Consider the following 24,580-nt stretch of genomic DNA (forward strand, 5'->3'; position numbering starts at 1 on the left):
TTGGTTTTATGATGGACGCGAACCTGAACTGGAAGTGCCATGTTGACAAATTATGTGATAAGCTGAGTAGTGCCGTCTATGTATTAAGAAAATTGAAACCTCTTATATCGCAAATTGCATTAAAATCGGTTTACTTTGCCATATTTCATTCGCGAATGTCTTACGGTTCTATAATGTGGGGTAGCTCGACGGATGCGAATCGAGTCTTAATACTACAAAAGCGTGCTCTGCGCGCCATGGCTGGCGTTAAAACAAGACATTCGTGTAGGGGTATTTTCGTAGACTACCGAATATTGACGCACTACTCACTACATATGTTTGAGGTTTTGATGTTTGTCAGAAATAACTTATCGTCATTTTCTAAAGTAAACGTCTCTGGCAAGGTGATTCGCTCAACAGGGCGCCTTAGAACTGTCCCGCGTCGCATGGCACTTGCAGGGAAAAACCCGCGTGTCATCGGCCCTACTTATTACGAGCGACTACCCCAAGACTTGAAAGACGAGCCCTCTGACAAAATATTTAAGAGCCGTTTGAGAAACTTTTTATTGGATAAACCACTGTATTCTGTAAAAGAATTTTTTGAAATCACTAATTAGATTTACTTAGATTGTTGACATCTGAATTGTAAGGTTTATTATAATTTATTATTTATTACTTTAATGACGATCCTCTCATTGTGACCTTAATTATTTTTTAAATATTTGTTTTTAATTTATTCTGATACTACTGACATACGATTTGTAATTTAATACCTAAATTTTGAATGAAATTTTGATTGTGACTGTTATTCTTCATACTTATTCAATTATTTCGTAATGTAAAAAAACTGACAATCACAATATAAATCCCTGACAATCTACCATGTGTAATTTTAAGTGAAATTGTATATTGTGAGATAAATAAATCATATCATCATATCATATCATATCATATCAAATCATATCATATCATATCATCCTTCCTACGTACCTATACCTATTTTTAGTGTGTAAGTTTGTTTGTTTGGATGTTTGTTCCGTAATTACGCAAAACGGTAGAACAAATTTGGCTTCAGACTTGAAATAAGACGTAGGACACTTTTATCCTGAAATGTATTCCCTAAGGGGTCTATTGTGCGTTGAAATTTAGTGCGGGACAAAGGGTTGTAGGTTGGAGGGTCAGTTTATCGACTTATATGCCGACAAAGTCGTGGGCAAAGGCTAGATTATAATAAGTATACCTAACTACCTGACGTATTTCACTTAATAATTTAAAACAAATGGAATGGTGAATACCAACGAAATGATATCACAGCATAGAAACAGTAATGATGTTATTTCACTAAGCAAGAAGAGAGGGGCGAGATAACCAAATTATGCAAAAATATTCATCACAGCGTTAGCAGTTTTTTTTTCAGCAGTATCTTCTAAAATATATTTGCTTTAAACCGCGATTAAATCTGTACAGCTGAACAATCTGTGAAACCTCAGATTTAATGGCGTCAATAATGTTAGCAAACGGTTTTAAAATATCGAATGCCAATGCAATCTGCCGCTCCGCCGCGGAAGCGCGTAGGGTAAACGTCGTATAAATAACATTTTACGACATATTAAATCCCGTTGAACGTTAAATATGCCATTTTCATGTTTAAATTACTTCCAAGGAGAAAAAGTTGAAATTTTTGGAATGTAGCTGCCAAAATATTGTTGGTTGACTACAGTTATTTATTGGCACGTGCTTTGTTTGCTGATCTAGCAAGACGTAGCATAGCAAACAAAATATTTAAATATTCGTTGCAATGTCACGTAATAGGCGTGTGAATGAATCCAATTTTTGATGATTAATGCCTGTGCTACTTTTTACTGACCTATGTGAATTAGATAGGTAAATGTGTGTGAATCTATAAACATATCTTATTTTATTAAGTAAAACAAACGTTGTTTTGACCTTGAATTCTAAGATCCATCACACCACAGCAGAGAATGCTGACTGCTTATTCCACAAGTACAAGACAAGAGAAGCGTCAGCACCTTCGCCGCCTCCCATGTCAGCCGTACCTCACGCGTGGCCGGAGCGGCAGCGGAAACACAAGCGGATGTGAAGCGTCGTAAATATGATCCCCTCTCTCCCTACATAATCGTCCCTTTCGCAGTTGAAACGGCGTGTTGCTGGGGAGCCGACGCGAAACGCTTCACACGCGACTTAGGACGTCGACTCAGACAGAAAGGGGAAGGCCCCCGCTCCGAGTCGTTCCTCGTGCAAAGGCTGTCCCTGGTGATCCAGCGTGGCAATGCTGCGAGCATCATGGGCACCTTTGCGCCGGGAACGACTTGAAGCGTTGTCTTTTTTTTAAATTTATAATTTTAATTTGTAATTTTAGATATAAATATTAATATATACAAATATCAGACAAGAGAAAGTAAATGGTCTTTACATCATTATACAGTAACCTTCTCGTTTGATTTAGGTATGCCAAGACAATATGTGACAGCTTAAACTCGAAACGAAACGAACTGGAAATCGACCGGCTTGATAAACTCTATTAATTTAGTATTTCCGTAAGAAATTAGATTTTCTAGTAGATAGACATAGAGATAGTAGTAGATAGAGTACTAGTAGCTTTCCATGTAATATTCTACCTACTTAGGTACATAATGCGTCACTCATAGATTAATTATGAAAATATGTATGAAAATTCCGACAGTTTAGTACAAATTCCTTTGACCGTACACAGAAAAATTAAACATCCTACCTATTATTAAAAAAGTTATTGATTCATTTCCAATAAGATTGGTGATTTTCCTATAAGCAAATTAAAGAGAATGTAGACGTTACTTTGTAAAGAATTTACGAGCTTAAGAAGTAAAAAGTTTTTGTGTGCACGTCACAATCATTCCTTTCAAGGGGTTACTGTTCATTGGGTGGAAATAACAAAGACGATAAAACTGTTCGCTCGGAAAAAGGATATTGAATGAGGTCAAACGCATATATATATTCGCGTTCGTGCAGGCAAATGTCGAGGCGTGTCAGGCGGGTCGTTTGCGCACAGTTTTTACAGTCCCATAGAATGTGTCATAGCCCTATCGATATCGTTACCGAAGCGATATTACGGCGAGATTATTTTTTCTTATTTGTTGTCGGTTGGTTTATTATCACAATCAAGATAATGGTTTTGTTTTGTCTGAAGGAATCATATTAAACGGAGATAATTTTATGGGCAATATATAGTTGCTTAGAGAGAGAGTAGACTAGAGCTTAATGACCTAAACCAGATTAGTCACGATATTCGAGCGGTTCAAAGATGTTATTTGTTTTTTCTCTTTTAATTGACTTGGGTTGCCTAGAAAAAACAACTAGAGGTCACAACACTTCTGTAAGACACAAACAAATTATAAACATTAAAGCGGGTGACTCACATAGGTCCATAATGTTAAGTCAAACGACATGTATCAATAATGAGGAGCTTCAACGTAACCGACGATGACTACCTACGTGCTGTAACTCTCCGAGACCGAATCAAATCATTTAATCATTAAAGAAGCAATCTGAAATTCAACCGAATTTCTATTCCTATTTTCGTGGACGTAATATCTGTCGGCCATCACATCGCCCTAATGTGACTCCACGATAAAATAAATAAATACGTTTTATGTGCTGGCTTTTACTGCTTTCTTATGAAGCTCATAATCCAAGCCAACAATAAAGTACCCCAACTTAAAGAACTTTCCTTCACTGCAAAGATGGCAGATTAGATATTTCAGAGATGTGTGTGAACTGCCGTTTGCTGCCAATCTTTATTTCTTGGCACCGCCTTGAGTTACGCGGTCTCGGTATAAAGAGCGCAATGGACAGAAGACTGGTTTGTTTGTAAAAGAAAAAGTTTTACCGTAAAATGCTTCGCGGTATGAGGTATGAGGTTCGCGGGGAGAGTTGGGTTATGAATGGGGAGAGAAGGGATGAAAGGGGGGTGAGATACAAAAATAATGTATTCCAATTTAAAATGGAGATATAGCATTATTACTCATAATAAAAAAAATCGATCCAGCAATCTTCCAAAATTACCTTTGTCTGAAATCCCATCTCACCCCAATTACGAGGGACTACGGGGTGAGGTGGGATTTCCTGTTTATCGTCAAAGTTATGAAATGGGAACTACCCAAAATAAAATAAAAACTGAAATACAAACGTCCTAACACTTATTATATAGGTACACCATTCAGTTTGCATATGTAAAAATAAAATGTTATCGAGGGCTGAATGTCAGTTTTGCCCCTACTCACCCCATTTTACGGTATGTGAAAACAAGAAAAGTTAATAGACTGATTAGTTTTTGAGTTATATTTCACCGTCTCTCCCTCTTTTAATTAGTTGTTACGACAAAGCAGCTCCTGCATTAGCTAAATCCATACCAGTAATCCTCCAAATTAAAAGGGAATTTACAGCGTAATTAGCAAAATGGATCCATCTTAACTTTTGTACTCAATTATGTCAAATTCGTTAGAAAGAAACCAAAACAATAATAATCCGAGTTCGGATATTTCTCACATTTTTCACTTAAATACTTTCTTTCGGTTCGTGTAATTGAAACGGGACGAACGAATTGCAAAGAGAGACTCTCCAATTTCCTTCATTAACTTCTGCAATAAGGAAATAATTGTACCTCTTGTCTTTTTGGTTGTTTTATCTGCGTTGTTTGTGTTAATTGATCCATTTTAGGTGAGTTTGTCAGCATTAAAAATATAGGAACAGGCGAAAGTGACTTTATTTGTTGTCTTGTCAGCGTCGTGCCGGAAATTCTCTTTGGATCGTCACGAAAATTTACATACGTATAGTTTACGGGCAAGAGAGTAACAATGCCTTATTTGATCCTTTTATTAATACTAAGGCTCCCAAAATGTAAGTACGTACGGCATTACAAAGCAAATGCACGATAGGTACACTATAAACGCGTATTTTCGAATGTATTTCTGACGTTAATACCTATTGTAACTATAAGGTCATACGAGTTTGCCATTAAAATCGCTATTAATTAGAAGCCTCTGCTGACTCTAGCGTACCTGCCAAAATTATGAAAGCGCAACGCATTAATGATAGACTAAACAGAAATATTAAAATAAATTTCGCAAATCAAAACAGGCCATGCACCGGCCGTGGGTTATTACACATTACACGAACCATTTCGGACCAATTTTGACAGCCATAGTTGGTCCAACCAGAGCTCGTCATGCTTTGCCATGCCTTTCCGCAGGTTTAGACGCCACTCCGGTCTCACTAACTTACCAGACTACTTACCAGATTAATATTCAACGGAAATGCATTCAAATTGCACAAAGACGAGCATCGGGTAGGATTATAACATTATAAGCTGTTTCCAGGGATTATCTATTATTAGCAAGACCTATTACGTTGCAGATAAACTTCGGTAGGTACTTATGTGCAAGCCTAGGTTGGGTTACTTAGTTTTAGTGAGTTAATAAGTTCCTACTTGTTCGCATGTTTGTAGATAATGATTTTATTTAAAAATTAAAATAACACAATAAATAATATAAATATATAAAAACAAGAAGGAAACCACACAACTGGAGTTTCATAGGCTTCATGGATTTCTTTGTTTAATCAAAGATATGTAAAATGTGTTATTAAGATTCCTTAGTTTGCTTTTGAGTTTAAAAAGAAAAAATGAAGCCCTTCATAGTATAAGTAACTAGACCAATCCAGATTTGAGAGTTGATTTCCATGTTTCAGTCATGAAGTCACCACCAAAGGCGTGGGCGCCCTAAGGGCTTAACTACAACGTTTGTGATTGTTTGCCTTTCCTTCATCGAGAAACACCTAAGTTTTTTTTATATAGAATATTTAATTTTGATAGCTCCTAGTCTAGTCGATAGTGACTAGTGAAGTGACCCTGCCTACGAAGCAAGAGTCCCCGTTTCTTCAAAACAATAGTATTACAAAGTATGTATTATGTGTGCAAGCGTCATTGCGACTACAATAGCCTGATACCTTTACAAAGCTTCAAGTCTAAAGAAGATTTATTCCTACACGACTATCAATTTACGTATTCAGCGCCACAATAGTCTAGATATAGCTTAGCAAGGCCGTAACAGGGCCTTTGTGAGGCATCTTTTCCTCTTTTAACTAGAGTGCCTCCATTTAAGGCAGGCAATTCTTAACGGCAGCAGATTCAAGTTGTAAAGACTGGTAAAATGATTAGGCCTATTTAATCGAATTTGATACGTGGCCTGCCCATTTCCATTTTAATGCTAAGGCAGGCCACGTATCACGTATCCGAGACCTGAGATGGACAAAAATTCTGACAACATGGAAAGGTCCACTAGGGAAAAGGAAACAGGCGCGACCATATGCTAAAGTCTATTTTTTTATTCGGTAGACTGAAATGACAGTTAATAGTATGAACATGAAATGTCATTTCATACTATTAACTGTCATTTCAGTTTACCGAAAAAAAATAGACTTTAGATGGGAAGACGAGATCAGAAAAACAGCAGGCCAAAACTGGATACAAACAGCACAAACCAGGGAAGATTGGATAACTTTGAAGGAGGCCTTTACCCACAGAGGGGTTCTTGCATAATAAAAAACAAATCATTTCAACCTTCATTTGTAAAAATGGATGCAAGAAATAAAAGGCTTTTTTATTTTTATTTTTATTTTATAATCGAATGTAAATTGTTGTGAATCATAGATACATGCGAAACGTTAGTATTCCAATATAACGGGGAAATGCTGCCAGCATCCTCGGCACCATGCCAAAGGGGCCCAATGTTTTGGATGTATTTTTAATTTAGTATTATTTATAGATAGGTAAGTCTAGTTATAATAACTAAAGTACGTATCGATGAGATTAGGTTGCTAAGCTGAAGTTTTAAACTTACAGGCCAATTCGACTAACTGATATGATTCCAATATCATTCTAATATCGGTTTGATGTCAGTGCACGTTTGAATTAGCCTGTTACTAAGGATCTTAGAACTAAGTGGAGCTAGGGAACTCCATTAACCTTTTCGACGCCGTGTCAAACATAAAAGCTGTCACGCTGACGCCACGTGACCGAAGTGTCAAAACTGAAATTGAACTTTATGCATATGCACGTAGGTCTATGTTGCTCTGTGATATGTGACCGATTAATCGGTCTTTGGCGTTGAACCTACGGTGCGGATATATCGGTCATTGGCGTCCAAAAGGTTAAAACGACAATCCGACGCGAATACTTCATGTGAAGTCAGTATTTGCGATTTATTTGACTTTACCTGGACCTGATGTTCTATAAAATTATATTGAGGCTTTCATTATGAAGGGTTATTTGAAAGGAAACCTGACTATCCATCAAGTTTGCGGAAAAAGCGGGATTATGTTACAAATGTTACAATCAGGTGCATTTAGATTTTTTAAATGTGATCCCAACACCAAACTCAGTGCATCCTGCTCGTACTAATTAATGAACACAAAAAAAAACACAAGTAAACATTTTGTGCCCTTAGATATGTAATAGGTAGGTACATCATTGTGTAACAGTAATTTTACAGACTTAATTCGCAAGTGTTTTAAAAGATACATGAAATAAATATTTTAATTTAGAAATTTTCTTTCCCAAATAGCTATCTTACAAAAAGCTTGAAAAATCAATCAATGACAAATTTTCATTAATGGTATCAATCAATCAGGTTTGTTTTTAGGATCAAATGTCTATATGGGACCCATTGCATTAAAGCAATACAAAAGTCAGAAATGATAGTCAAAGTCCGACAGTCGTACTTCACTCGCGAAACGCCCCGAACAAATCGCTATGTGAACGTGACGTCAAGGTCACTGAGATCGCATCTTGAAGTATGAACAAAACAAGAAAATTGCGTTTTTGTCGGTGAAATATTGCGTAGATAGTTGCTATACAATCTTTTTTTGGATAAAATGTGAGGAATCGAATGGTATCCTTACTTATTTCGTTTGTGAAAGTTAAAAAAATCCTTAAATTTTGAAACTTTCAGGTGCTGTATTTTTGTATTATTTCCATATATTTTTTTAATATCCACATTATTGTGATAAATTGCTCATTTGCTGCCTATTTTACTAGATTTTTCTAATTCTAAAATCTAAAATTCAACATGTGTCATCATCCCTATTATTATTTGAGAAAATAACAAAGTAGGTAGTGCCTACGTTGTGCGTAGTGAATCATAATCTTTAGCGAATATTCACTAATATATTCATAGGGTTTATAAATCTGAATACGCCACTGCCCGAAGCGATATTTTATTGACATTTGCCTATTAAGCCCTCGTTAGCAAATTGGCTATTGATTAAATATGTTTACCGGGTTTTATGTGGCTCCATATTTACTTAAATCGATGTACATTTATTCATTTCAATTAAAAGTGTAAGTAAATTAAAAAGTTAGTCTCAAATCCAACAGTTTTAATCTTTACCTGCTATGTATATTTATGTTTATTTCTATCCATGTTTTTAATCCTAAAACTCCGGAATTCTGCTATTAGTGGAGTCAATATAAAGTTAAAGTTACATTAATTGCACAGTCAAATGTTTCTACACGGGTGAATTATATATCATATTGAATACCCGGCTGCGAATTAACAACTTGATATCTGTTCCCGTTTTTGAGAAATAACATTTTTTTTATTTTATATTTTATACTACCTAAACAGTAATTTCACACTAGAGATTTTTTGAAGAATGGGCTATGAAGCTTACACGACTACACGGTCAGAATTTCTCCCGGCAATAATATTAATTATAGATTTAATGAAAAAAACAATAACTTTGTAAGTTTTTCATGACCGAGAATATCCCACACTGAGAGAAAAGTTTACTATTGTGGTTAATAGTGTTTGTTTCGATCATGTTTAATTTATCTGCCTGAGGAACTGCTATATTCGCAGAATAGCAGCATGATATTGGAAACAAACAGCAAATAATGTTCTACACAATTAATGGACACTTCTAGTTTTTTGACAGTAAGTGTACAAGTTATTGAAGAATAACATACTTATTTTTCTCGCAATTATTAAATCAATTTCCAGCATAAAAAGTCAATGAAGTATGCTGTATTTCCAGGCTTCCACAGAGGCCAAGTCAAACTTTGTTTAAGATGTCAAAAAGATATCATTTTGTTATCATTCGCCCAACCGTCTCGCTCGCACCAATACATATTTCATCTAGTACGAGTGAAATGCACGCGCGAATGATATAAAATGACATCTTTTATAACAAAGTTCGAATTAGCATCAAGGTATATTAGGAAAATATACCTTATGACTTATGACATTGCGTTAAGGTTTAATAATTCAATGCATAAAGTGTCTGTGTTTATGTGAAAAATGATAGGTGTCTATTTTTATATCTATTCACAAAACGTTTAGAATACAGGATGCACAGTCAGATATAAATAGACCCTTGAAGTCTTACAACTATCTATGATACTGGATCTCAAGCTTATTTGGTTAGTAAGTACCGTCCACCAAGTTATACTTCGAATAGCCACCCGGACAAATTCCAAAGCTAATTTCGAATTTTAAAATTTGACAATTCACGAGAAGAGTAACGTAACGTCAAAGGATATGTTTGTCCCTTTTCAACGATCCTGTCATCCGATGCTTGAGTAGAGTGAAACTAAAAGAAGCAAATGTCAGCAATTCGTAACGCTTAGTTTTTGTTAGCGTTAGCGCATCGCGACATGAGAACTAGTATGAGCCTGGCCCTCGATTACGTATAATTGCAAGGAAACTTGGGATCAAGTTATCTTAGTCAATTTAGAGCAGTTGGAATTCAACCCATTGTGAAATTTTTGAACGTTTTCAAATAATTTGTTGGATTAAGTAGTAAAAGTGTTACAGTGTGTTTATATTTGTGATCTACTTACAAGGCCCTTTCATTTGGTACCCCACATGGTATGTTTAAAAGAAAAATGGTAAAAACTTTGCGTCATAGCAACTACCCTCACCACTTTCGCGCTTGTCATCTCATATATTTGTGTTCAGGATATTATACTGAATGCACTGATACCAAATATACTCATATCCGAGACGACATGAGCGTAATTTTTTCTAGAAGACTTTTCGAGAAAAGGCCAGGCTACAATATCTTTACAGGTTGATTGATACTGAGTGTATTAACACCATGTTCACCCATATCCAAGACGATATGAACGAAAAGTAACCTAAAGCCACCCTACCAACATTTTCGTAACAATGAGAGATTATTTCTTGGAAATAATGTTGTAATATAAACTCCTTGTAGAGCACCTACCTGCGAAGAGATCGTGCTGTCAAAGTTGTTAATGATTTAATATAATATTGTTAATTAACTAAAGTTTTATTAATGCATCATTTCATTTTATACACCGCGGGATTTAATAACCCGAAAGATTTAAATCACGTATTTTTGACGACAGTACGAGTAAATAATGTTATATCAACATGGGTCCAATTATATATTTTAATTAAACTACTATTTCAGTACAAATTAAATCATATTAATTTACCGCTTCTTTGTGAACAAACCTTTATTCAGAGAGTGAGCGAGTTTAATTAATCTCAAATAGAGAAACAGAGAGCGAGCATGACATTTCATGAATCACTCCGATATCATACGATGCACGGCGAATGCAGTGACATGTGTTCCATGACAAGAAGTGTCAAGTTATGTCTAGGATCATGTTTACGTTGAAATTATTTCAATTGATTGGCACCTCAAAATACCACAAATTGTATCAAAACTTTATTAATTACTACAACAGTAGGTACAGTGCAGTTATTATTGTTGAAACTTTGCGATAAAATCTTTTCCTTTGAGTGAGGTAACCAAAGCCATTAACCATGATTATATCCGAAAGAAATCATGCCTCTTATTGTTTTAACTCATACTACAGCTGGAAAGGGATGATTACTTGAATGACCTTTTGTTAAAATATCGATCATGCTTATCAGTACGTATTTTAAATTCTCGATGTGTTGATTTATACTGAGTAAAGTAAAATAAACAACTATGTTAAACAATTACGCTTTTTTATTAATTTAATGAATTAGGTTTTCGAAGTGTGTACCACCGTTTTCAGCACAAAGATTTAATTTTAAACGGATTTCATTATTTAGGTTTACAAAAGTGTTCTTTATTTCTTCGGAAGCCGTTCGAATTTTTATTAATAATTCTTCTCCAGAGTTCACTGGTGTTGAGTATTCCTTCCTTATCTTTCAGAGTTCCCCATAGAAAAAAACCAATGGCGTTAAGTCGGGTGACCGGGCGGGCCAGGTTAGGACGTTGCTTCCACGGCCAATCCACCTCTCAGGGTATTGTTCGTCTAGCCAATTTACGAACTTCTAGGCTGAAGTGGGTCCGTCGTGCCGGAAGCACATAGTTCTTCGGGTTTCCAAATCCGTACACAAAGTGAATATCCGCTAAATGAATTTTATTTATTACAGTCAATCAAATTTAAAGATGTTATCTTGCGCATATCTTGTGTGACATATGAAATATGTCATTTTATTGACATCAATTTCGTCATTTTCGTCAAACTATCAGCCAGTTATCGTAAAGGTAAATAGTTTGTACTCTCGTGATTGAGAACAGAACAAAATTTCGGTAGTGAAACCTTTTTGTAGGATATCAAACTTAATTAAAAGTGAAACTGGCTAATAACCATGTAGTTAGTGCGTCTGCGTGTAAAATTAGTTGGTGGCTACGTCACGCATAAGGGTGTGTTAGAATTGAGATTTTTTTACTTGTGATTTGTTTTAAATAATTAATATCTCTTAAATTAAGGGTTTTTGGACTATGTGTTATATAACTTTATATACTCTAATTAGGCTCTAAAATCGTTGGTTTAAATCTTTCGGGTTATTAAATCCCGCGGTGTATATAACCCTATTACCCTTTGAATGACCTTTTTCACGTTTTCTACAGCAATGCAGTCGACTGCAGCAATTTTGAAGCGCGACATTGCTACCGACTGCATTACTGTGGTAAATGTCAAAATCGAAGTTCCTGTCTGGATTTTGGCGTCCATTAAAAATAAATAATCAAAGGAGGTCATCGATCAAATGGGCCGGAGGACAAGCCATCGTTAACTGGTAGAGAATGCCTTATGGCATTAAGTCCGCCTCTTGTACTATAAGGTTTTTCTTTTGTGCAATAAAGATTAACCACTTTATTCATAAACTTTACGGGCCTGATTTAGTTCAATTATGTTTATCCCTTACTTACAAATACATAAGTTAAAGTGACAGATAAGGACAAACGATTATTACTATTATTAGCTAATTGAGGTTTGTAGCGCGTTTATGAATAACGGGGGTTAAAGAAATAAAATAAATACAGATGATGACAGTAATTATATACGCATTTTATTACGGAAAAAGATTTAATATTGGGTGTAAATGAAACGGGAATTGGAAATATAAAATAAAATGATATTATATTATTCATTTCCGTAAGTCAAACCATCATCTTTATTAGCATTGACATAACGCTCAACTTCGCACAAACCGTATGGTTTTTCACTAAGGAGTGATATATTCTCTTTACGCTAAACTTTATGGTGGGTAGACAAGTCTGTATACTTGTTTGGAACTAACTGCCACAGTCTGTCATAGCCATGTCATAGCCTCATAGCTGACATATGTGACGTAGGAGATACCGCAATGCATGCATGCATTGCGCGTTTTATAGGAGCTTGGCCTGAGGTGTGTTAAGTAAGCGCGCAACGCATACCGATGAAACTGGGTAAGATAGTCATGGGAGAATTAACGGTCGACCGGATCGCGAACTCTCGGCTGTTGAAGCGGAACAATCGTCTGCCGCGAACATTGAAGTGAGACGGAGATATGGAAGTCGATAAAACGTTATCTACAGTGAATCAGTACCCGCCATTTAGGGTAATTTAAATAGCTTGGATGATTTAATAATGGTTTTATTCCATACAATATTACATATACGTGGGAGATTTTTTGTTGTTACACTAACATGAGAAAGAGATTTGAGAAAGTGAAAAACAAACCCACTGTCCATTTTCTCGAAGCAACGAAAACATTTTCAAAACAAAAATGGTTAATAGTAATTAAATGGATTAATTTACGTGAGAGATTTTTTTGTAGGATATAGTAAATATACAGAGCTTAATTAACATGTAATTGTTATGTACACATAGTTGTTATTTTTATATAAAAAAATATTTTTAATAAAGAAAATTATTGGGAGCTGGTTTTGGTGTCAAGCTGGGAGAAAATATAAATACATAATGAGTATATGTTTGAGAACTGCATATTAAAAAATCTCGAGTGTCGGATTCATGTTTTGATATATTTTTTCTATTTTAATAATAGTTTGGATTTATTAAAACCATGTGACATATTTTGTGGAGATTTTTTTTTAAATATAGTATTTGCAACATAGGTTATCACATCTCAAAAAATCTCTAGTGTGAGAATTCATGTAGAGCTCTCATACATTATGAACTGTGCTGACCCGCCTATATTTCCAAATAACTAGCCTTATTTTTTATTAGTCACAGATACTTATACCTACTCTTTATTCGTTAAGACTGTATCGTTACTGAAAGAAGCCAAAAAAGATATTATTCTGGTTGTATGTGCGCTGTAAATAATATGTACCTTATGTCAGTGTAAAACGTAGGTAACTACACAGTTAATATGGAAACCCGTTTTGTGTGTTCATCACAAAACTTTTGTAATATTTCCTGAAAAGCGATACGGCGATTCTGAATGATTTTAATGGCGACAAAAAGGATTATCTGGACGTATTCATTGGTTGGTTCTGTAAATACTCTTTACTCGGAAACTACAACATAATACCTACAGAAACCTTACAGAAACAGACCAAACAAAAATATGAAGTTCTCTCTGGATATGTTTCATTAAGTAAGCGTTTTCCGACTTCCGCTGCGAGCTCGTGGTTTTATCTTTTCCCTCCGGAGCGAGATAAAAAGTAGACTAAGTGGTGCTTTAACTTTGCAGGTTTTGGGAAAATTAAACAATATTCTGTGCTGAGCGCGGCGCCAAATGGCAATGGGTTTGCTTAATCCCCAAGAACGATACGTATATTTTGTTTATACCTTTTTTATGCTGCCAATTCACTTCGTGGTTTGCTATCGGTATCTTTGTTCACACATGAGTGTTACATATTTTTTGTTATAAGTGACGAAAGTGACGCAATCAAACCGAACAAACTCTACCCACGTAATGAATGAATTGCCGCTAGACTATTGCGAAAGTCAGTTAGGTAGTGATTTTAGTGTTTACAACAATTCTATTCAAAATTAGAGATACATACATCGACCAACGGGTTGTTGTTTTTACATTTATTCATCAATCATTCATACATTGTACAGTCGCCATCAGATATATAAACAGTGTATAAAATTTTTGACGGGACCATTAAAATTAAAATCTTTCTAACTGCTGAAATTCGATGTAATGTGGAACTAAATTAAATTATATCATCAATTGATGGCGCTGGAAGGTAATACCCCCGGGATATAATAACCTTGATCAGTACTTACCGAATATCAAACCAATAACAACGATCCTTAATGAGAAAACTGTCCCGTAGGACCTGTTAGTACTAAATACGAAATCTACAACATTACATATTTACGTTAAGTACATAGACTTACATTGAAGAAACTAGGTATAAGTAGCCTACATACCTGTCTGTAATAGGGTACTACTTAATGAGCAAATACATTTTCTCCTTAATTTTTTGTTCTACATTAAATCTCCGGTCGATTTAGAGAGCAGTGTGCGTGAAATGTAGGAACGTGAAATGTGGTGTGGTGCCCCACAGGAACCTTCAATCAAAGTGGGCTCCTCACGCAGTGTGGCAGCCACACTCATATTATTATGAGTATTATGACGTTAAATATTACAGTAATTTAATAAAAGCTCATTAACGCTCATAAATAAATATGTACTCTTACTCGAAGCATTAACTAATGAGATTAAAATACAAAATTTTAATGATCACCCCCACTTAAATGAGTTTATTATTGTCAAAATGATCTCATACTTAAATACCGATGACTTTCCACCGTAAGCTCAAAATCATATCAGTATTCCATTAAACACGAACAAATGAGTGCCCAGTCAAGTTACCAATAAATATTGTAGACGAATTTAGTGTTTTCCTCGAAATCAAAACCCAAATACTACGAGCGCAACGTGAATTTCGCGTTACATGAAAAATACGTGAACTTCTCGCTTAATAGTGTGTCAAAAACAAGCAAAATAGTGATCAGGTGCGAAGTATTAACCTATAGATAATAAATATTGAAACAAACTCAGTGTTTTCCCAGCACAGTCCCATTTATTCGCTATGAGTACGAACGCAACCACTTTATTGTCATCTATATACCCATGCGTTAAATGCCAAGTATGTTACCAAGGCTACAAGCAACTTTTGGAGCACCTATACTGGCGGCATGGTACTGAGAGCGTTTGGTGCAGCTGCGGCCTCAAGCGTTGGGTGTACGCCGATCACCAATGCAACGTCCTGCCTATTGATGATGATGATGATGAATCAGTGTCGTCAGAAGACTCGCAGTATTACTCGGAGCGCGAGACCGAGTTCTGTTACTGCGGGAGGAATATCGCGTCGCCTATGATTGGGTGCGACGGGCCACAATGCGCGTTGCAATGGTACCATTTCTCGTGTGTGGGGATCACAATCCCGCCATTCGGAGATTGGCTTTGCCCGGATTGCTGCAAGCAGAGCGTGATACAGGTAATATTATATGCAGGTGGCAATTTAAATAAACTTCAATGGCGTTATTCATAAACAGCTGCTAACTTAATCAGTTGATGATCGGCGTTTGTCCCTATCTATCGTTATGCCATAGAGAGGGACAAACGACAATCATCAGCCGATTAACTTAGCAGACGTTTGTGAATTAGGGGGTAAGTCTTTAAAGAGTTACTATAACTATGAAGGCTAGTAAAGTTCTACGAAATGAAATATTGTTCAAATTGAACTGAAATTATAGTTCGTACTTTTCTGTACATTGTTACTGCCATGTCAGTACAAACTTAGATTGAACGGACTCTTAATAGTACTTAATAAGAATATTGTATTTGAAGAATTAATACAACCGGAAAAAAATTTAGTGTCTATTTAAAAAAGTTGCATTTATTGTAATACAATAAAAAATTTTTTTCAGAAATCAAACAAGGATAAAATACTGCAGACTTGAAAAGCAGTCAGTATTTGGAAATCATCATCTTCCTTGCGTTGTCCCGGTTTTATGCCTGGGAGTCTGGGGTCCGCTTTTAGCTACTATATAATGTTGGAACAAATACTACTGCGGTTATGTACGAGTATGTGTTGCTTAACCGATATCATGTTTACAGTCAAATAGCTTCAGTTTTAATATAAATGGAACTAATTCGTTTTATTAATATATAAAAAATATTTAATGAATAAATAAAGAAATATTTAAAAGTTTAAGTTTCAATGCTCCTTCCCACCTCGATCTACGAGTTAGACGCGACCAAAGATTGATGTTTTTAAAGGGAGCTGGGACTTGTAAAATTGTATTATTATAAAAACGTCGGTTCTGGCGCTTCGCCGGCCGCTGCCGCGGCACGCTCGCTTCGCTCGCTCGGCTCGCGCGCTGTATGGTCGCAGTTCTACCTAACACTCCTCCTCGCTTCGCTCGTCGTCGTACCTACTCCGACCTGCCTTAAAAGCCTGGCCTGCCTTAAGCTCTATCTCCGCCATTTTCAGTTTTAGTAAAAAGTTTTCCAAGTAAAAGTTGCTTATTTCGATGTGTTCTATACATTAAAATCATTTAAAATATATGTCATAATGACACCACACCACAAGTCCCAGCTCCCTTTAAAAATATCAATCTTTGGAGGCGTCTAACTCGGCCATTTTTTATTTTAGAGAAAAGTTTTTCCAATAAAAGATGCTTATTTTGACGTGATATACACATTACAATCATTTAAAAATAGTGTCATAATGACACCACTTTGTCAAAACACAGTCCCAGCCCCCCCTTTGCTACAGTCCAACCAATGTTTTGGTGCTTGTAGTTTCTAAGTACTTATTCTGAATTAAATACTCTGATTGAAACATAATTAGATTGTTTTTTATTATTATTTATTTCTCTATTTTCACTTTATTGCACGACACACAGGACGTTTTGCCAAATGGAATTCTCTACCAGTCAGGCGTAAGGCAAACAAAGATTGGTGTTGGTATGTAGGATATAAAAGCGACCGTATGTCGAACAGCTAATCTGGTTGCTGGCAGTATACATCTTTCGTGCAGGTATATTATACTGTTAAATCGTACCTATGCTAAAAAAGTGACGAACTCAGAAAGTGACGAACTCAGAAAGTGACGTCCTCAGAAAGTGGCGTTCTCAGAAAGTGACGTACTCAGAAAGTGACGTCCTCAGAAAGTGTCGTACTCAGAAAGTGACGATCTCAGAAAGTGACAAAGTCAGAAAGTGACGAACTCAGAATGTGACGATCTCAGAAAGTGACAAACTCAGAATGTGACGTCCTAAGAAAGTGACATACTCCGCCTGAACCATTTTAATTCAGTAAACGTAATGATGATATATTGTATCAAAGTAAACAAGTTCAGATACAAATTAATTATTGTCCATTAGGCAAAATTAACCAGCAAACTATATTATACGAATGTAGGTAGTTATGCCATTAACATGATTACGTTGGCCCGTTCATATTATATTTGGCTTTGATTGAATACCTACCTGTTATACCTACTCGTACGGGTACCTATTAGGCACGGGTTCCTATTACAAAATATAATTAAACTATTACGATAGGGTACACACTACTTACGAGAGGGTTAAGTCAATTCATCAATGACATTAAGCAAATTATTGATACCTACAGAGAGATCGCAAACGTCCACATTATGGAGCTGAACTTACTGCATTAAGTATAGTACTAAACAGAAGCAACATTGCATTAACCTATTAGAACAACTCTGTCCCGCGTCGCAGTTGATACCTACATTACATTAAATGAACTTGTAGCTTGACGAAGTTCCTATAAGCTAGCAACGTATTCTCATTACCGAGTGACGAAGAGTTAAACTGAGTAGATCAATATATCTGTTGGTTCTCAAGATCCTTTACAATTAAGGCCGGTCAAGGTATGTGCACGGCACTTATGTCTGTTTGACGTAAATATGGCGTACAGGTTACAAAACCTCCCACCATGCCCGCACCTTTCCTACTCCCACCGCGCTGCACCGTGCTCCTTTCCTTGTTAGGCAAAGCGGCGGTGTTCTGTGATCGCCATGTAGACTTAAGAAGGTAAGAAAACATGGCTAACTTGGTTGTAACTTCAATCGTTTTGCTAAAATCAATAAAAAAGTGCAAAATGGGACACAAAGATGGAATTGAAAAATCTACTTGACAAGTTGTTCCAGCTCTATTTATTTTCTTACCTACATAAGCTACATGCATGATAAGTTTAAGAAAAAATACTTTCTTCCGGATGGGACTGTACTTTGAGATTAGAAGGTTAATCAAAATAGATGAAGATGACATTGACAATCCCTAGTGATTCGACAGTCGAACTAAGTTACATTTTGGAATTTTGGAGTTTCTCTAGCTTCAATAGTTGAGCTAAGTGGAATAGAAAATTCCTTATAGTCCGAGTAGCCGTACAGCGAGGAATTAATATTTCTTGTCATCCGACACGTCGGACGAGGCTGCAGGACCTCGCGGCTGGAGAGGTGATCCACTGGTTCGATAGAGCGTTCGTTTAGCAAGCAACTGGAATAGTATCGCTAAAACTTCTCAGGCGAGAACCTCTTCCCACCTCGCATAGCGTTCATCTCCACTAACATCCATTATCACAGATTAGATTAAACCATGACAGCAGATATTCAGTATTGCAAAACCAGAAGCAGTATTCGGATTAAAATTCTGTTATGGTTTGATATGATACGATCGCTCGCGCTTGTTGGTGCTAAAACTACACGTGTTGGTGTGCAATGCCAAAATGCACTGTGATTCGTGCCAAAGTCAATCGTACTAGTGGTCGACATGCTAAATAATGTCCAATAGATGACACCCTGCTGTCACCGCTATTGACAATGACTTAAGTTTCAAGATGACATGTACTGGTACCGCGTCGAGCACCAGTACGTTTACCTTATGATAACAAAAACAAATCATGTTCAGATTTCAGTAGTAGTAGTAGTAGTAGTAAACTCTTTATTGTACAAAAAGACATATTAAAAATAACATACAATTAGTAAGAAGTACAAAGGCGAACTTATCCCTTTGAGGGATCTCTTCCAGTTAACCTTTGAGTAAATGAGAGGAGAAATTTTAAACTTAGAATCGACCTGATCTAAAGTCTTATAGATGACTCTCTATACATTTTGAGAGGCCTATGTCGTTACTCGTTTAAGTAAGTTCTTACGGTACATGTTGCTAAGCACCTGACAATTTTTTTTTAATGAAGAATATGGTGGATTTCTTTTCCATATACAGGTAAGTCTAGGTTGCTCTGTTGGTAGAGCTACAGCGTGCAGCATCTCCAAGTCGCAAGTTTGACTCTCAATGAAGTCTTGTTGTAGAGTGGTTTATCTGTTATAAATCTTATCTGTGGCACACCGTACAGAGAGACTTTACACCTAATTGCAACGCTAATGTGCTTTCCTTCACAATTTGTATACTTAGTTTTCAAACAAAAGGTACCTTTCGTGGATGATTATAATGCACTAACGACGTAATTATATACTAGCCTCTAGCCGCGACTTCATCGGTCATAATGCCCCACACCCTCTTCCTCTCTTAGTATACACGTCCTCGTACTTAATTGCAACCCAACCCCCATATATTCATTTCATTTTAGATCAGATCAAGGTGAAAAATCCGTTGATATTTGAAATATTGCATTAATATGCACGCACTCAAGTTGCTACCGGCTCTCCTCCTACCCTGCCAAGCCATAGGCAATATTTTAAATTACAACAGATTTTTTCATTTTTTACATTGATCAATTTCACCTCGGTCTACTCTAACCTTAAACTTTTTCAAACGAATATTAATAAGTAAGAGTTTTAGTAAAATTAAATACCTAATAAAATACCTATGATAGTAATAAAACGAGCAGAGTAATATGCATCTAAATAACTATTTAATTAGGAGGGCATTATCGCATCGCGGCGCGGGTAATCTTTTAGGACGTGGTAATCCGCTTGTAGCCGGGATTATAGCGATGTATTACCAACTAGTGGATCCACTGGTTATTTACTGGTAGCCACTAATGTTGTTCATGTACTTATTATGCTACTGTCTTGAAACTTATTTGCGGAATATCATTTTATATTTTATAGCTTAAAGGATGGCTCACGCTAAAACGGTCCGAGTCCGGGCCAAGGTACCCGAGACTTTGTTTTCTATCATCGGACCCAAGCCAAACTTACGCTAGTGAGTTTCTGAAAATGCATTAATTGCATATAAATGATAATCCATAATAATTGTATTATTATTAAGTAGTTATGTTATTATTAAATTGTGGCACGGCTATTCTTAAAGGACGCGTAAGCGTATGTCACTATAATTTTTTCACAAAAATATTAAATCTAATCTAATTATTTCAATGTTTTTTTACATTAAATTTATGTATTGGCTGATACTGAGGAGCTTTAAACTTTTGAAATAAAACGATTTAAACGGATAAATTCGCGGACCTGAAGGGCTAATATTTGTCACCATGCCTGTCACGTTCTAACAAGTATGTAACTGCGAAAGTGACGGGGATAGTGACAAGCGATAAAAATGGAACCATGTAATGAATTTAAGTTATATCCCGACGTGGCCAATGAGAGACTCAAACTTCAAACATCGTGATGAATTTTAAATTGATTATTTGATGTGAAAACCTAATGCAACCTGCTAAAAAATATAAAAGCCTAACACATGCTAAGATATTACCATTCTCACAGATGGTTTCCTAAGGAAATTGCAAAAAGTTAGAAAGTGCTGCGGTGGGAGTAACGGCCGTCGTGTCGTACCGTGTACCTGATGTTGGACGTAGGTACCGCAGAGACTGCCTGTTCTCCTATGCTTCCCGAGCGAAGGTGAACGCTTACTTTGAAGTCGGCTCAGGCCGCGTAGCGATCGAAACGCAACTGTCACTGTCGCACCAATATGGAAGAGTGATAGACACAAAGCGTTTCATTGTCGAAGCGATAGCGATTGTCATGCGATAGCGAGCTTGGCTAAGCCGGCTGATACTTACCGACATCATCGCGCCTTTAATCGCAATGTGCATAGCTTAGCACAGTTGCCTCGGGAGGCAAGAGTCCAAAACTTTTCCAGCTCCCGAGATCTTCGATCGTCTCTGTCACCCTGCTAGATTGCCACGTGTGTAGCCCGGTTGCAGAATATTTTTCAATAACTGACTAGCGTTTGTCACACTGACATAGTACGGCTTGGAAAATCTGACATTCAAACTGTGGGGTGTCCGATAGCAAGCTCTATATGCGGCAGGAGTGTACTGGCTTAACCACTAGGTATAATCTCTACATACGGTTCCAGATCAGGCGTTTACTGGTACGCCGGCGACAAACGCTCGCCTGCGTTTTATAAGCAAACCGAATATTTACGGGACTAGAAGAGCTGTGGGAATTCTGTTCCGAATACAAAAAGACATATTCTAATAGGAAAAGCAGATCAGATACGATCTCTTCTCGCTAGAATCAAAATTACGGCTATATTTCTAAAATTTCCACCTAGTTTTAGTGTAGAATTTAAGTCATAGTTCCTAATACATTTGAGATTCGTTTTTAGATCTCAATTTACTGAGATTATGTCTAATCACCCACACTTCCACATAGACTGGTAAAATAAACCTATCCTTTTGGGTGTCGTAGTCGATGGCCATAGTTTTGGTATACGAATCCCATGTATACTTGCCTATTATTGTAAGTATTTTTTAAAGTTGTGTGTATTGCATGTGAGGAGGCCTATGACCAACAATAGGACGTAGACAGATTGAATTATATATATTGCATACAATTAGCAGATGAAGCATACAACTACTTAGTTGTATGCTTCATCTGCTATATAAATATAAATATGCACTTGCATATTTTGATGGAGCTATTCAATTACTTATAATGACTGATGGTCTTCGAATCCCTATCATCATTTACACCACCTATTTACTTAAGTAAAGCGCTATATTCACTGGTTGTTATATGTGTAGTAAGAAACGATAATCCTAATTCTAGCACCCATCTCAACTGTCTGGTGTAATTTGAGTAATTATCTTCGATACGAGACGGGGCGCTATCAGCCTAGCTTGAGTAGTATCGTAATTCAAGTACTGAACTTCGAAACTTATTATGCGCAAGTGCTGGGTATGTTTAACTTTTACTTAAACATTCTATATTTTGTAGAATTTGCAAATAAATTGGATATTATTTAAATTTCTTGTTACTTATATTATTTTCACAATTGACAGAATTTGTTAAAACTTTATACCTTCGTCAAAATTCAGCGAACCGTTTTCGGGCGTTTTTTTTTTTGTTGTCCCCTACACTTATTTTTCAAATTTGTGATTTTTTATGTTATTTCTACTCAGAATCACGAGCTCTTTCTATCCTAATAGGAGAAAAAAGTGTCCCAAAACCCATACATTTTTCGATCTTTCCATTACGCGACCGCCATACAAAGTCTATGAAAAATGGTGACGGAATGGAAATAAAAACCTTAGGACACTTTTTTTCTCCTATTAGGATAGAAAGAGCTCGTGATTCTGAGTAGAAATAACATAAAAAATCCCAAATTTGAAAAAAAAAGTGTAGGGGACAACAAAAAAAACGCCCTTTCACTACAGGGCACGACCCAAGCAAAAAAATAGACATACCTAAATGTACCATTCGGATTTGAGTACACCAGCAATACTGCTGCAATAAAGCGGGCGTAGTCTGATTCCGACCGGTGCCGTTACAAACATAAAATAAACAAAAGCAAAAACTCACTCTGTAAGTCAAGTAATTAGTAATACCTAGAAATTGTTAAAAACAACGTCGATGAAGGCAGGCTTATATTGTACTAAAAAAACGTAAACTATAATTCTAATCATACCTGTTAAAATTACAATCACGTAAACAGTAAAAAGATTCATTCGTTTTCATTGTTCCTTGATTGTATGCCTAGTTATGTATTCTTAAACTACTTACTACGTTGTTCTTGCCTAACTTTTTATACTATTAATTAATATTGTGTTTAATTAACATACATCGGGGTTTTCGGTGCGAGAATGTTTTACACTAGCCAAATAACAGGTAAAATCTGTAAAAAACGATACTAATTTAACATTTCTAAGCACATTTTGGACCTTACTACCTACGTTTAATTCATAGTTTGGTAATTATTTTACAATAAACAAAGTTATAAATACACGAAATCATTCCCGCACCGAAAACCCCGATGTATGTTAATTAACCTCAAGGGGCCTATTGCATAACATTTTACAACTCATAATACAAGCGGAAGTCTCTTTCTAATAAAAGGGAATGAAAAGAGGCGTCCGCTTGTATTATGAGTTGTAAAATGTTATACAATAGGCCCCAGGTCTGTTTGTTTGTATCACCTCTCAGTTTTTGTACATTGTGTGCAACATATGTAACATGTTTAGTATAACTGTGTTCTAAAAAAAGCGGCCAAGTGCGAGTCGGACTCGCCCATGAAGGGTTCCGTATTTAGGCGATTTATGACGTATAAAAAAAAACTACTTACTAGATCTCGTTCAAACTAATTTTCGGTGGAAGTTTACATGGTAATGTACATCATATATTTTTTTTAGTTTTATCATTCTCTTATTTTAGAAGTTACAGGGGGGGGGGGACACATTTTACCACTTTGGAAGTGTCTCTCGCGCAAACTATTCAGTTTAGAAAAAAATGATATTAGAAACCTCAATATCATTTTTGAAGACCTATCCATAGATACCTCACACGTATGGGTTTGATGAAAAAAAATTTTTTGAGTTTCACTTCGAAGTATGGGGAACCCCAAAAATTTATTGTTTTTTTTCTATTTTTGTGTGAAAATCTTAATGCGGTTCACAGAATACATCTACTTACCAAGTTTCAACAGTATATTTCTTATAGTTTCGGAGAAAAGTGGCTGTGACATACGGACGGACAGACAGACGGACAGACAGACAGACATGACGAATCTATAAGGGTTCCGTTTTTTTGCCATTTGGCTACGGAACCCTAAAAAAGATGAACTTTGTAACATTAATTAAAACTCATGTTGTTGCCTCTTTTCCCTTGTTTCAAACATAACGCTGCACAGGTATTGTGCAGCATTCCCCCGAGACACGCCAGTCTGGTTTCTATTACGGGTAATCCTGCCGCATTTGTCCACCTCCACCTGCCGCAATCCAAGTTTCAATTCTATTTCAGAGAGATCTGAATATAAATTGAATTTGCCACGTCAGACGTCTGCGGGCTTGTGCCATACTAATTGATTTAGTGCTTGACCTCATGGGAAAAAGGCCACTTCTTAGCTGAGTGTATTGTGCTGTCCTCGCGACCTCGC

At 36.3% G+C, this 24,580-nt stretch overlaps 2 protein-coding genes across 2 annotated transcripts in view; one reads left to right on the forward strand and one right to left on the reverse strand.

Moving 5' to 3' along the window:
* Positions 1 to 24,580, reverse strand: part of LOC134649606 (ATP-dependent (S)-NAD(P)H-hydrate dehydratase) — a 395,537-nt gene that overhangs the window by 308,822 nt on the left and 62,135 nt on the right. The gene's annotated exons all lie outside the window — the stretch shown is intronic.
* On the forward strand, positions 15,214 to 16,220 carry LOC134649885 (uncharacterized). The gene is made up of 2 exons (XM_063504718.1): positions 15,214 to 15,747; positions 16,181 to 16,220. The coding sequence occupies exons 1-2, from the start codon at positions 15,340 to 15,342 to the stop codon at positions 16,211 to 16,213; spliced, it is 441 nt and encodes a 146-aa protein (XP_063360788.1). The 5' UTR covers positions 15,214 to 15,339; the 3' UTR covers positions 16,214 to 16,220.

This window comes from Cydia amplana, chromosome 7 (genome assembly GCF_948474715.1).
Source record: "Cydia amplana chromosome 7, ilCydAmpl1.1, whole genome shotgun sequence".
NCBI classification, from domain to species: Eukaryota; Metazoa; Arthropoda; class Insecta; order Lepidoptera; family Tortricidae; genus Cydia; species Cydia amplana.

What these genes read in the sequence shown, in the direction of transcription:
- LOC134649885 (XM_063504718.1), top strand. Translation starts at nt 15,340, where the DNA reads ATGAGTACGAACGCAACCACTTTATTGTCATCTATATACCCATGCGTT. An exon ending in GCAAGCAGAGCGTGATACAG is followed by an intron (nt 15,748 to 16,180) that starts GTAATATTATAT and finishes AATTTTTTTCAG; the next exon opens with AAATCAAACAAGGATAAAAT.